At 41.1% G+C, this 13435-nt stretch overlaps 1 protein-coding gene across 1 annotated transcript in view; it reads left to right on the top strand.

Annotated features, from left to right (window-relative positions):
- The window catches only part of DNAJC15 (DnaJ heat shock protein family (Hsp40) member C15), a 24486-nt gene extending 12183 nt beyond the window's left edge, over positions 1 to 12303 (top strand). Inside the window, exons 4-6 of the mRNA XM_087726349.1 lie at positions 6151 to 6227; positions 9474 to 9544; positions 11510 to 12303. Of these exons, the coding sequence (XP_087582475.1) occupies positions 6151 to 6227; positions 9474 to 9544; positions 11510 to 11580 (219 nt within the window). The 3' untranslated portion in view covers positions 11581 to 12303. The remainder of the gene's footprint in view (positions 1 to 6150; positions 6228 to 9473; positions 9545 to 11509) is intronic.
- Positions 12304 to 13435: the final 1132 nt, after the last annotated feature.

The raw sequence follows: 13435 nt of genomic DNA, 5'->3' as shown, positions 1-13435 counted from the left end.
ACTCCCAGAATTTCCCAGCCAGCAAAGCTGGCTGGGAAATTCTGGGAGTTAAAGTCCTCCAGGTTTAAAGTTGCCCAGGTTGGAGACCCCTGCTTTGGAGAATAGCTTGACCCCTCCTCTTTGAGGCAGCCCCTTAACTGGCTTTATTTATTTATCTTGTTTTATTATTTCGCTTGCTTGGCAGCTTCCCATTATTAAACCTTAACCCCGAAAGTATTTTGGGACAGATGTCACTCCTGCAGCTGTCGTCGTTATTAATTCTAGCGCACAAATTTGCTCTACCGTTCTTAAATTTATGAGTGGCCGGAGGCCGGCTGACCCTCAAAATTCACCCTTTCCGGACAGGGAGCAAAATTTAAAAAATGAAAAACGGAGAAAGTATCTTGGGATTTGTCAAATTAGCATTTCCTTTGACGGACACTAATTTGGAGAAAGCCTTATCCAGGCAAGCTTAGATTTCCCGCTTTGGAAGAAGGCTGATGCGCCAGCTGGGAGCTTTTTTAAAAATTAAAGAAAGGATTTCTCTTGGTTTTGCCCGAGGCAGGTATATAACATCCTCACAAACGATGGGTATTCTGGGTGTCAGCAGGAAAAATAAAAAAAACACCGTGAACAGCCCTTATTTATTTATTTTTTTAATGCTACTGTAATTCTTTGCTTTCTTTTTAAGGTGGGACGAGGCCGACGTCTCTCCAAACGGCTAAAATTTGGAATCAATTGTAAAAAAGCCGGTGTTTATTCCCAAATCAAACTAAATTACGGCTAATTCCCGGTTGCAGATCCATAAATAATGTATTTTCCTCCCTTGAAAATACAGGTAGTCCTCAACTTAACAGCGGTTCGTTTAATGACTTATCGAAGTTACTACGGCGCTGAAAATAAAGAGACTTAGGATCAATTTGCGATAGCGGCCACGATCGATGGATTGTGATCGAATTGTTACACTTAGCAATAGCAGTTAGACTTATATACCGCTTCATTGGGCTTTCAGCCCTCTCTAAGCGGTTTACAGAGTCAGCATATCGCCCCCAACAATCCGATAGATAGATAGATAGACAGACAGACAGACAGACAGAGATATAGAGATAGATAGATAGATAGATAGATAGATAGATAGATAGATAGATAGATAGATAGATAGATAGATAGATACATACATATAGCAATAGCAGTTAGACTTATATACCGCTTCATAGGGCTTTCAGCCCTCTCTAAGCGGTTTACAGAGTCAGCATATCGCCCCCACAGTCTGGGTCCTCATTTCACCCACCTCGGAAGGATGGAAGGCTGAGTCAACCTTGAGCCGGTGAGATTTGAACCGCCGAACTGCAGATAGCAGTCAGCTGAAGTGGCCTGCAGTACTGCACCCTAACCACTGCGCCACCTTGGCTTTTAGATAGATAGATAGATAGATAGATAGATAGATAGATAGATAGATAGATAGATAGATAGATAGATAGATAGATAGATAGATCAATAGCAATAGCAGTTAGACTTATATACCGCTTCATAGGGCTTTCAGCCCCCTCTAAGCGGTTTACAGAGTCAGCATATCGCCCCCAACAACAATCCAGGTCCTCATTTCACCCACCTCGGAAGGATGGAAGGCTGAGTCAACCTTGAGCCGGTGAGATTTGAACCGCCGAACTGCAGATAGCAGTCAGCTGAAGTGGCCTGCAGTACTGCACCCTAACCACTGCGCCACCTTGGCTTTTAGATAGATAGATAGATAGATAGATAGATAGATAGATAGATAGATAGATAGATAGATAGATAGATAGATAGATAGATAGATCAATAGCAATAGCAGTTAGACTTATATACCGCTTCATAGGGCTTTCAGCCCCCTCTAAGCGGTTTACAGAGTCAGCATATCACCCCCACAGTCTGGGTCCTCATTTCACCCACCTCGGAAGGATGGAAGGCAGAGTCAACCTTGAGCCGGTGAGATTTGAACCGCCGAACTGCAGATAGCAGTCAGCTGAAGTGGCCTGCAGTACTGCACCCTAACCACTGCGCCACCTTGGCTTTTAGATAGATAGATAGATAGATAGATAGATAGATAGATAGATAGATAGATAGATAGATAGATAGATAGATAGATAGATAGAGCAATAGCAATAGCAGTTAGACTTATATACCGCTTCCTAGGGCTTTCAGCCCTCTCTAAGCGGTTTACAGAGTCAGCATATCGCCCCCACAGTCTGGGTCCTCATTTCACCCACCTCGGAAGGATGGAAGGCTGAGTCAACCTTGAGCCGGTGAGATTTGAACCGCTGAACTGCAGATAACAGTCAGCTGAAGTGGCCTGCAGTACTGCACCCTAACCACTGCGCCACCTCGGCTCCTTATGGCTGTCGCAGCGTTCCCCCAGGTTCTCGTGATCCAAATTCAGAGGCTTGGCAACTGACTAGTGCTTACGACAGTTGCAGCCTCTGAGGATTGTGTGATCACATTGTGTAACCTTCAGCAAATGGACCTCTGAATCTAGTCCTCATGGGTTTGTTCTCCTATGTTGCGCCACACACGTATGTGAAGCAGCTGTTTTCTTTCCCCAATGTGCAGATCTTCATAGACAACATCTGTGGAGATTCTCCATCTGGTCACAATTGTCCTAAAGTGGCAACTGGACTTTCCGGTTGTTCTTTGAAGACGTTTTGATTCTCATCCAAGAAGCTTCTTCGGTTCTGACTGGATGGTGGAGGATGGAAGGATTGTTTCCATACAATCATTCATTTAGCGACTGATTGACTTATGAGCATTTTTCTCACGACTGTCGCAGCATCCCCTTGGTCACGTGATCAGAATTCAGATACTTGGCAACCGACTCATCTTTATGACGGCCCCGAGGTCAGGTGATCTCCTTTAGCGACCTTCTGACGAGCCAGATTCACCTAACGACCATGTGACTCACTTAACAACTGCAGTGAATCACTTAACGGTGGCAGGAAAGGTCGTAAGATAAAAGGGGCAAAACCCACACATCTCACTTAGCGACATAAGTGACCATTGTGGTCGTAAGTCAAGAAGTACCCAGGGGTATTCCCCATTTATTTCTATTTACATTCTTTGCTTCTTCCCCCGAAAGACCCCAGTAGATGAAAAAACATTTACACCTTACAGATAGTCCTCGGCTTACGACCACAATGTCTGTTATGAAGTGAGATTTTTAAATGAGCTCTGCCCCATTTTTATAACCTTTCTTGCCGCAGTTGTTAAACGAATCACTGAAGTTGCTAAATGGGTATCACGGTCGTTCAGTGAGTCTGGCTTCCCCGTTGGCTTGCCAGGAGGTCGCAAAAGTGGATCGCGTGACCCCGGGACACTGTGACCGTCATAAATATGAGCCCGTTGCCAAGCATCTGAATTTTGATCGTGTAACCGTGGAGATGTCTCCACGGTCGTAAGTGCGAATAACGGCCGTAAGTCCCCTTTTTTTCAGCGCCGTTGTAACTTTGAATGGTCACTAAGTGAACCAGTGTTCAATGGTCACTAAGTGAACCAGTGTTCAATGGTCACTAAGTGAACCAGTGTTTCTCAACCTTGGCAACTTGAAGACGTCTGGACTTCAACTCCCAGAATTCCCCAGCCAGCATTCGCTGGCTGGGGAATTCTGGGAGTTGAAGTCCGGACGTCTTCAAGTTGCCAAGGTTGAGAAACACTGAAGTGAACTGTTGTAAACCGAGGACTACTTGCACGGTGAAACTCGGGGGTTTTTGGGGTGAGAAGGACGGCATCTCATCACGGGCTTCACCCTCTGCATAATTCCCTAATTATGTTCGTTCACTTCATTTGTGGCCATTTACACTCATTCCCGCAATTGTGTAATTTCACAAATGAACAAAGGGACGCCGATGATTAAATTGCATCAATTACTAATGTAAATTAAGTTGATTATGTAAAAAAAAAAAAATCACATTTCGTGGCTATTAATGGGATACCTGTTTCTCCTAAGCGCTCGGCAAAAATTGGGAGTTTTATCGTATAAGAGACTCTATATATCGTCTTTTTTTCCCACCCAGCCAAGAAGGGGATGGTGAAAGGGGTGGGGGGAGAACATTTCTCTTTTCCTCTTTGGTTCCTGAATGGTCTTTCCCCAAATTTGAACGGGCCCAGCGAGAACTTTGAAGTCATTCACTGAAGGAATAAAAAGGTTTCTCTCTTCCAGTTGGATATAGGAGAATAAGAGTAGAGTGGAGTAGAATAGTATAAGAGGAATGAAGAATGGAATGGAATAGAATGCAGAATAAAGTAGGAACAACACAGTAGAATGGAATGGAATGGAATAGAATAGAATAGAATAGAATAGAATAAGAGGAATGAAGAATGGAATGGAATATAATGCAGAATAGAATGTAGAGTAGAGTAGAGTAGAATGGAATAGAATAGAATAGAATAAGAGGAATGAAGAGTGGAATGGACTATAATGCAGAATAGAGTAGAAACAATAGAATAGAACAGAACAGAGAAAATGAATAGTATAAGAGGAATGAAGAATGGAATGGAATAGAATGCAGAATAGAATGTAGACTAGAGTAGAATAGAATAGAATAGAATAAGAGGAATGAAGAATGGAATGGAATAGAATGCAGAATAGAGTAGAAACAATAGAACAGAACAGAGAAAATAAATAGTATAAGAGGAATGAAGAATGGAATGGAATACAATGCAGAATAAAGTAGGAACAATACAGTAGAATGGAATAGAATAAGAGGAATGAAGAATGGAATGGAATATAATTCAGAATAGAGTAGAAACAATAGAATAGAACAGAACAGAAAATGAATAGTATAAGAGGAATGAAGAATGGAACGGAATAGAATGCAGAATAGAATGTAGAGTAGAGTAGAATAGAATAGAATAGAATAGAATAGAATAAGAGGAATGAAGAATGGAATGGAATAGAATGCAGAATAGAGTAGAAACAATAGAATAGAACAGAACAGAGAAAATGAATAGTATAAGAGGAATGAAGAATGGAACGGAATAGAATGCAGAATAGAATGTAGAGTAGAGTAGAATGGAATAGAATAGAATAGAATAAGAGGAATGAAGAATGGAATGGAATATAATTCAGAATAGAGTAGAAACAATAGAATAGAACAGAACAGAGAAAATGAATAGTATAAGAGGAATGAAGAATGGAATGGAATAGAATACAGAATAGAATGTAGAGTAGAGTAGAATGGAATAGAATAGAATAAGAGGAATGAAGAATGGAATAGAATGCAGAATAGAGTAGAAACAATAGAACAGAACAGAGAAAATGAATAGTATAAGAGGAATGAAGAATGGAATGGAATAGAATGCAGAATAGAATGTAGACTAGAGTAGAATAGAATAGAATAGACGTAGAGGAATGAACAATGGAATAGAATGGAATGGAAAATGAATGGAATGGAATAGAACATAATGGAATATTTTATTGTCTCTGCTAGATAACCTGTAAAGATATGATGGGATATAAGTTAAATAAACTCGTTCTCTCTCTCTCTCTCTCTCTCTCTCTCTCTCTCTCTCTCTCTCTCTCTCTCTCTCTCTCTCTCTCTCTCTCTCTCTCTCTCTCTCTCTCTCTCTCTCCCTCCCTCCCTCCCTCCCTCTCTCTCGCACTCTCTCTCTCTCTCTCACACACACACACACACACACTTGATGAGATTTCCAGTCTCAGGTTCAATCATAAGCCAAAGGACTCCCTGGTGTAGATACTTTAAATAGGATGCCCCCTACTTTCCAATACCTGCTGCTGTGGGTCAAGTAAGAGAGTCTTTTGTGGTTAGTCCGACATCTTGTTTCTGCCTCTCTTTGCCGAAGGCAGGTGGCAGGATGCAAACTTTAGTCTACGTTGTTTTGGGTTTTGTTTTTTTTAATTAAAAAGAAAAATTAGCAGTCCCAGATGGCCAACTTGGAAATTGGAGGACACAGCGCTCCAGATACAGTTATTTAATTTTTAACTCGGCTGCTTTTTCCAAATTTAAATCCCCCCTCTCCCCAATCTAGGCTTCCTGATTCCATCTGCAGAACATGGTGGTTCTGATTATTATTCTGGAACCATAATTCCGTTGCTTTGAAGCAGAATTCTGTCCATACGATCGTTTTGACTTTTAATGCTCTTGGGCTCCCATTAAAATCCCCCTTCTCTTTTGTTCACAGACGGCTTCTTCATATTACAAAGGCGGATTCGAATCGAAAATGAATGTTCGGGAAGCTAGCCTTATTTTAGGCATAAGGTAAGCCTTTTGTCTTTTTTTTTTTACAATGAACGATTTTTATTAGTTTATGTTATACAATAAAAACACAAAAGGAAACAGTTGGAAAAAAATAGGGAAGGGGAAAGTGTGGAAAAGAAGGGGGGAAAGAAAGAAAAGTCATTGACTCCTTAATCCCTTTGGTGCAGTAGAACGAGATGATAACATCCAAACTCAAACTTTTTTCTTTTACATAATAGTTTAAACCAAGCCATTTTTAGAACCGTAAAATCTACCTAATCGGTCAAACCCAAAATCAAAATTTCATTTTTTTGGCCCACCTCAAGCACAAAGTCCAGAAGTGGTTTCCAAATAGGAATAAAAGTATTTATTCATTTATTCATCTTTAGCCCCAGGCCTGACGGGATAGCCAGATTCTGAGGGCTGTGCCGAAGGTCCGGAGGGTGGTGAGGGTACGAATCTCCACGGGGAGATCGTTCCATAGGGTCGGAGCTACCACTGAGAAGGCTCTCCTCCGCGTAGTTGCCAGTTGGCATTGACCGGCAGATGGAACTCGGAGAAGGCCTAATCGATGAGATCTAATAGGTCGCGTGGAGGTAATTGGCAGTAGGCGGTCTCTCAAGTATATAAACATTATTATTATGTATAACTAAATCGACTCAGGCAATATACTTTTCATTAAGCACTTACGTATATTAAAGGAAAATCTATAAATAAATAAAATAAATAAATAAATAAATAAATAAACAAATAACATATATTACATCAACCCCCCCCTCCCCCAGTCTTTTAGAATAGAAAAGAATAGACTAACTTTATTGTCACTTTGAATGTACACTAATTGGCATACCTTAAAAACGAAATTTCGTTGCATACGGCTCTTCAAGGCTCACCACCTCAATTTGACAATACGTGACAAGATAAATAAGTAAGTAAAATAAGTAAATAAGTAAGTAAATAAATAAATACAAAATTATATTTTTTTCCATAATCCCCCCCCCCCAAAAAAAAGTCTCAGGTTTTTTTTTTTCTCTTTATGCTCCCTTTAAGAATTTTCCATATTAGGGCTACGAATCCTATACTCCAATATTTCTTTGCTTGATCTCATCTCCGCCATAAATCATAAAAGGCCCCTTTCTTTCCAATTTGCATTTCCAACATTTCACGTGGAAATACCTTTATACATTCTTGACAACTTGTCTGGAGTTAAAATACCAAAAGGCAAGCCTTTTTTGCCTTGAAAAGAATGATTTATCTGAAAGGGATAGGAGGACGCAGAATTTACCGGCCGAATTTCCTGCTCGACAGCTCGAGGGCATTTGAAAAATAAATGCCATTTTATAGCTGTCCTCCTCCTTGCACTTTGGAAATCCAGCTAAGTTTTGTGTCTTTTTTAATACAGTGTCTTTTGACTCTGTTATTCAAGATACGCTACAAAATAAAAATAATACCATTGAAACAGAAGAAGGGAATGGAGGGCGGAAAGGAGCACAAGGAGTTAGTTACAACACTTCATTTAATGACAAAGCTACAACACCACTGCAAAAATGTGAATCAGGGCCATTTTTCACAGTTACGGCCTTTGCAGCATCCCCATGGTCACGTGATCAAAATTCGGACGCTTGGCAACTGACTCATATTTATGACGGTTGCAGTGTCCCAGGGTCATTTGATCCCTTTTTGCAACCTTCTGACAAGCCTAGTCAACCGGGGAAAGCCAGAGTCACTCAACCATTGTGTTAACTAACTTCAACAACTGCAGTGATGCCCTTAACGACCGTGGCAAGGAAGGTCGTAAGAGAGGGCAGAACTCATCCCACAACTGTCTCGCTTAGCAAGGGGAAGGCTGGGGCTCAATTGTAAGTTGTAAGTCGAGAACCCACCCAGATAGTTTAAATTTGCACCTTTTCCTACGGCGTCTTTTGAATCCGTTATTCAAGGTATGTTACAGAATAAAACGATGGCGTTTAAACACGGTAAAGAGGAATGGGAATGGAAAGGAAACATGAGCAAATAGTTAATCCGGGTTTTATATATTAATTTAGAATATTAACTCTGATATTATTTAAAATGTGGACAGGTTTAAATGTAAGACAGAAATTACGAATCTACTTCACTCGGGGGGTTGGGGTGTGTGGAATGGAGCAGATAGAAATTTCCCTATTGTGTAGTTGACTATTAAAATATCCCAAATCACTTCCAGGCGTTGGGCTCTTCCTAAAATTTGGAATTCAGCCATTACCAGAATTCCTGTTTCCTGCCAGCATGCCAACCTACTCACACTTGACTAATAAAGAATATTCTACTCTATTCTGTTCTATTTATATTCTCTATTCTGCATGCTATTCTATTCTATTTCTTTTTCTATTTCTATTTCTATTTCTTTTTCTATCTCTATTCTATACCATTCCATTCCTATTTCCTATTCTATTCTATTCCATTCCATTCCATTCCTATTTCCTATTCTAGTCTATTCTATTCCATTCCATTCCTATTTCCTATTCTATTCCATTCCATTCCATTTTATACCATTCCATCCCTATTTCCTATTCTAGTCTATTCTATTCCATTCCATTCCTATTTCCTATTCTATTCTATTCCATTCCATTCCTATTTCCTATTCTAGTCTATTCCATTCCATTCCATCCCTATTTCCTATTCTATTCTATTCCATTCCATTCCTATTTCCTATTCTAGTCTATTCTATTCCATTCCATTCCATTCCTATTTCCTATTCTATTCCATTCCATTTTATATCATTCCATCCCTATTTCCTATTCTATTCTATTCCATTCCATTCCTATTTCCTATTCTAGTCTATTCTATTCCATTCCATTCCTATTTCCTATTCTATTCCATTCCATCCCTATTTCCTATTCTAGTCTATTCCATTCCATTCCTATTTCCTATTCTAGTCTATTCCATTCCATTCCATTTTATACCATTCCATCCCTATTTCCTATTCTATTCTATTCTATTCCATTCCATTCCTATTTCCTATTCTATTCTATTACATTCCATTCCATTCCATTCTCCTGCATTCTATTACATTCTGCATTCTATTCTTCTGCATTCCATTCCATTCTATTATTTTCTTACAAATTATTCCAAGTTTTAAATTTCTTGAAAGGTGTAGTACTCTCTTTCACCACCAGATGGCAAGGAGCTCTAGAATGTCATGTTTCCTGAAGCAATGCAAATTTGCTAGTTTTTCCGCCTGCAAGATTCCTGATTTATGCTAAGCGCTCTAAATATATATTTTTACAGTCCATCTGCCGGCAAGGCCAAGATTAGAAATGCTCACCGGAAAATCATGATTCTGAACCACCCAGATAAAGGTATGTTTTTGTGTTTCGATCAACGTTTGTTGGCTCGGTGACATCCAAACGGCCTTCTCTTAATCTCAGCCCAATCTTAACGCACCCCATTTCAGAGCAAAATGTTTTGCTTAAAATGTTTGCATAAAAAAAAAAATTAGCCTTCCAATTCACTGAACCGCAGCCGTTGAAAATGGCTGTCTTTTGGGGTCACTGGCAAAATCAAAGCCCTTAATTAGCTGTCAAGGTATCGAATTTCTGGAACGGAATACATCAAATGTAGGTTTCGAAGTGAGAAAAATATTAGCCAGGAATGCTAAAAAAAATAATAATAATGCAGTTTACTTGAGCAGAATCTTTATAAATAAGGGAGAGGGATTTTTTTGGGGGGGGGAGAACTGTGTTATGAAATGACAAATACGTGTTAGTTTTTTAGCGCTGCAAAGGACTCCATCGCTTGTCACAGATACTTTAATGAGCCAAGTTTTTAATGCAAACAGATCTCCCCCCCAAAAGCTCTTATTATAACTTTAACTACACTACAGCTGGTTGAGAAGGGAGCCCATATGTTCATTGATGTACTCTGTACTTCGAAACAACAGATGGTCGAGAGTTTACTCAGTATTTAAAAAGCCCCAAAACCGGGGTGGGGAAGTGGGGGGAGAGCGAAGGTTTTTGTTTTTTTTAAAATATCAGGCTGACAGATTTATTGTCTGTTCCTTTTCATTTCAGGAATATAAAATTAATTCTGACCTCTATTAGGGCGAAAGGTGTAGAAGAACATGGATGGCGCTGATTTAATAAATCAATCGTTGGGAGTTTTGTATGCGCCGGGCTCCGTCCGGGCACAGACTAAAAACCAGTTTTGATGTAAACAAGGATGAGTTTCATTAAACAATGATCTGAATGCCGTTGCTCTGGTTTAACGGGGCAGGCTTGGATATTGCGAGATCTCCTGGGCTGAGTGAGGGGCTTATGTCTTGTTTTCCAGTAGGAGCGGTACGATTAGGAAGCAGGAAGTGCATTTTGTCGATTGGATTTAATATCTTTCCCCGTTGAGTTTGCTGGTGAGATGGTCATAAAAGGGGATCACATGTGCCCCCCCCCCCACCGGGCACTGCAATCGCTTAACGACCGTGTGGCTAAGTTAACGACTGCAGCGATTCACTTATCAACTGTGGCAAGGAAAGTTGTAAAATGGAGCAAAACTCCCTTGACAAATGCCTCACTTAGCAACATAAATTCTGGACTCAGTTAAAGGTTTGAGTCGAGGACTACCTGTATATAAAATCTCTTTCCCAGGAGAGGAACAGGAAAGGCAGAAGAAGGGGGGAAGGATAAAGAGGAGGAAGAGAAAGAAGAGAAGGGAAAGGAGGGGGGAAGAAAGAAGGAGAGAAGAAAGAGAAGAAACTGGGGGAGGAAGGAGGGAGGGAAGAGGAGAGGGTAGTAAAGAGGGAAAGAGGGAGGGAAAGAAAGAGAGAAGGAGAGTTGAAAGGAAGGAAGGAAGGAGGGAGGAAAGGAGGGAGATTAAGAGAAAAGGAAGGAGGAGGGAAGGAGGAAGGGAAGGAGGGAAGGTATGTGAGAAGGAGGGGGGATCGAGGGAGGGAAAGGAGGGGGAAGGAAAGGAGGAAAGGAGAAAAGAAAAGAGGGAAGGCAGGGGAGAAGGAAGTAAGGGGGGAGGGAAGAAAAGGGTATGGAAAAGAAGAAATGAGGGAAGAGAAGAGGGAGGGAAGGAATAAGATACCTAACCTTTGATGTGTATAATGATTTGATAGTATGGGAATATCTCGAAATGTAGTTGTATTGTTTTTTACAAGTTATGGATGTTGTATTTTCTTTTTACCAATAAAATCTTTTTTTTAAATTTAAAAAAAAAAATCTCTTTCCCACAGCTAATCACCGTAGTAGTAGTACTATTAGGTTAGGCCCAGCATTGTGTACTAATCACTTCTCTGATTTCTCTCTCTCTTTTTGTGTCCTCGTAAGGTGGATCTCCATACCTGGCAACCAAAATCAACGAAGCCAAGGATCTTCTGGAATCAAGCAGGAAAAATTAGGGATTTTCACCGCACCACCTCAGAAACTTTTAGGAAGCCACACAAGGACTTCTTTCTTACCCACAGCACGGAAACCAAACTTTGGGCTTGTCAATAAAGTGTCAGCAGATTTGAGGGCGCCATTTCAGGGAGTTCATAATCAAATCCGGGTTCCATCCTTCAAATCTCATTTATGGCCTCCGGGGGGACATTATCCTGGAAGTGTGAGACCGCGATGCAGAAAAGTTAGGATTGATCATCATCATCATCATCTTCATTTAACCACCCCATAATCCCTCGCGGGGTGGTGTCTCTGCAACCGAATGGAGCTAGCAGAGATTTTAATGGCCAGATGCCTTTCCTGTTGCCATTGCAGAGTTTTGTCCAGCAGATAAAATTCTCATTGTGCCCAGAGAAATGTCTGCCTCTAACCTGGGATCGAACTCCTGATCCAGCCTCCGGATTGTGAGGCGACAGCTTCACCTCTAAGGCCACCGCACCAAAAGTTAGGATTGTTATTCTCTCTTAATACGTCAAATCCAAGTTTTTAGTTTTTCATCAGCAAAAAATAATAATAATAATAATGTTTTGTTTCCTTGGAAAAACCAGAAGCGTTGTAGATTATAACGATTATACTGTCCAAATTTGAACTCCCGGCCCACCGTGAAAATTATGAAATGGATGCTTTAGACCTGTGAATTTTCTCCCATCGCACTCTTAGAGAAGTAAGCAGCTCCTCCTTTACCTCAGCTACCTGTCTTGTTTTTAATTTTAAATATTTTAAAGATATTTATATTCCTTAAATGTTTTGGACAACATCCATACGCTCCCCAGTGACTTTTTCCCCCCCAGTGGCATGTTTTTGGTCTCGGTCCCGAGGTCTTAACTTGAATAAAAGGTGTCCTCCCTTCAGCGGAGGATACGAATTTGACACGTTCAATGAAAAGATTTGATTGACTTTCACTAATGAGGCAGGTGTAACGGAGGGAAAAAACAGTTCCGTTATCTCCGTGTGATCGGCCTTCCTTCCCCCAAAGCAAAATTGCTCTAGTAAGCCATGAAAATATTTACTTTCGCTCGATTGTGCGAGACAACACGAGCTGCAAATCCCCCGTTGAATCCTTGCTCGTGTTGAGGGAAACGGTGTGTCAAAAGCTGAGGTAAAAATGGAAGGTGAAGGTTCCCCTCGCTCGTATGTTGTAGTTGTTCCTGACTCCAGGGGGCGGTGCTCATCTCCGTTTCAAAACCAAAGAGCTAGCGTTGTCCAAAAACGTCTCCGTGGTCATGTGGCCGGTAACGCTGTTACCAATGGCGGTCCCTATTTTCTACTCGCATTTTTACGTGCTTCCGAACTGCTCGGTTGGCAGGAGCTGGGACAAGTAACGGGAGCTCACTCCGTTACGTGGCGGTAGGGGTTCGAACCGCCGACCTTTCTGATCGACAAGCTCAGCGCCTGAGCCCCTGAGCCACCGCTTCCCGTTCAGCTATATTGTACCAGACACCTAATCTCGCGGCCAGGAGCGCTTTTCCAGTTCACCAACCGCAGGTCCTGATCCGACGACACTGCCACAGTCACAACTCCAGTAATTTTTGAAATTTGAAATTTAATAAAATTTGTATGCCGCCCAATCCCATGGGACTCTGGGCGGCTTACAGAACAAGATAAAAAGCATTAAAAAAAATTAAGAATAAAAATACAGTTGTTAAAATTATACACCATCCATTCAGTCTAAGTGGGGCTGGACATTGATCAACAGCCCCAGGCCTGCCGGAACAGCCAGGTTTTGGTGGCTTTTCGGAAGGCCGGGAGAGTGGGAAGGGTCCGGATCTCTATGGGTAGATTGTTCCACAGGGCTGGCGCAGCAACAGAGAAGGC

The sequence above is a fragment of the Thamnophis sirtalis genome, unplaced genomic scaffold, assembly GCF_051295495.1.
Source record: "Thamnophis sirtalis isolate CommonGarterSnake01/CBP01778 unplaced genomic scaffold, rThaSir2_p1.2 scaffold_12, whole genome shotgun sequence".
Lineage (NCBI taxonomy): Eukaryota > Metazoa > Chordata > Lepidosauria > Squamata > Natricidae > Thamnophis > Thamnophis sirtalis.
The sequence above is the reverse complement of the archived record's forward strand: the minus strand, read 5'-3'. Positions and strand labels throughout refer to the sequence as shown.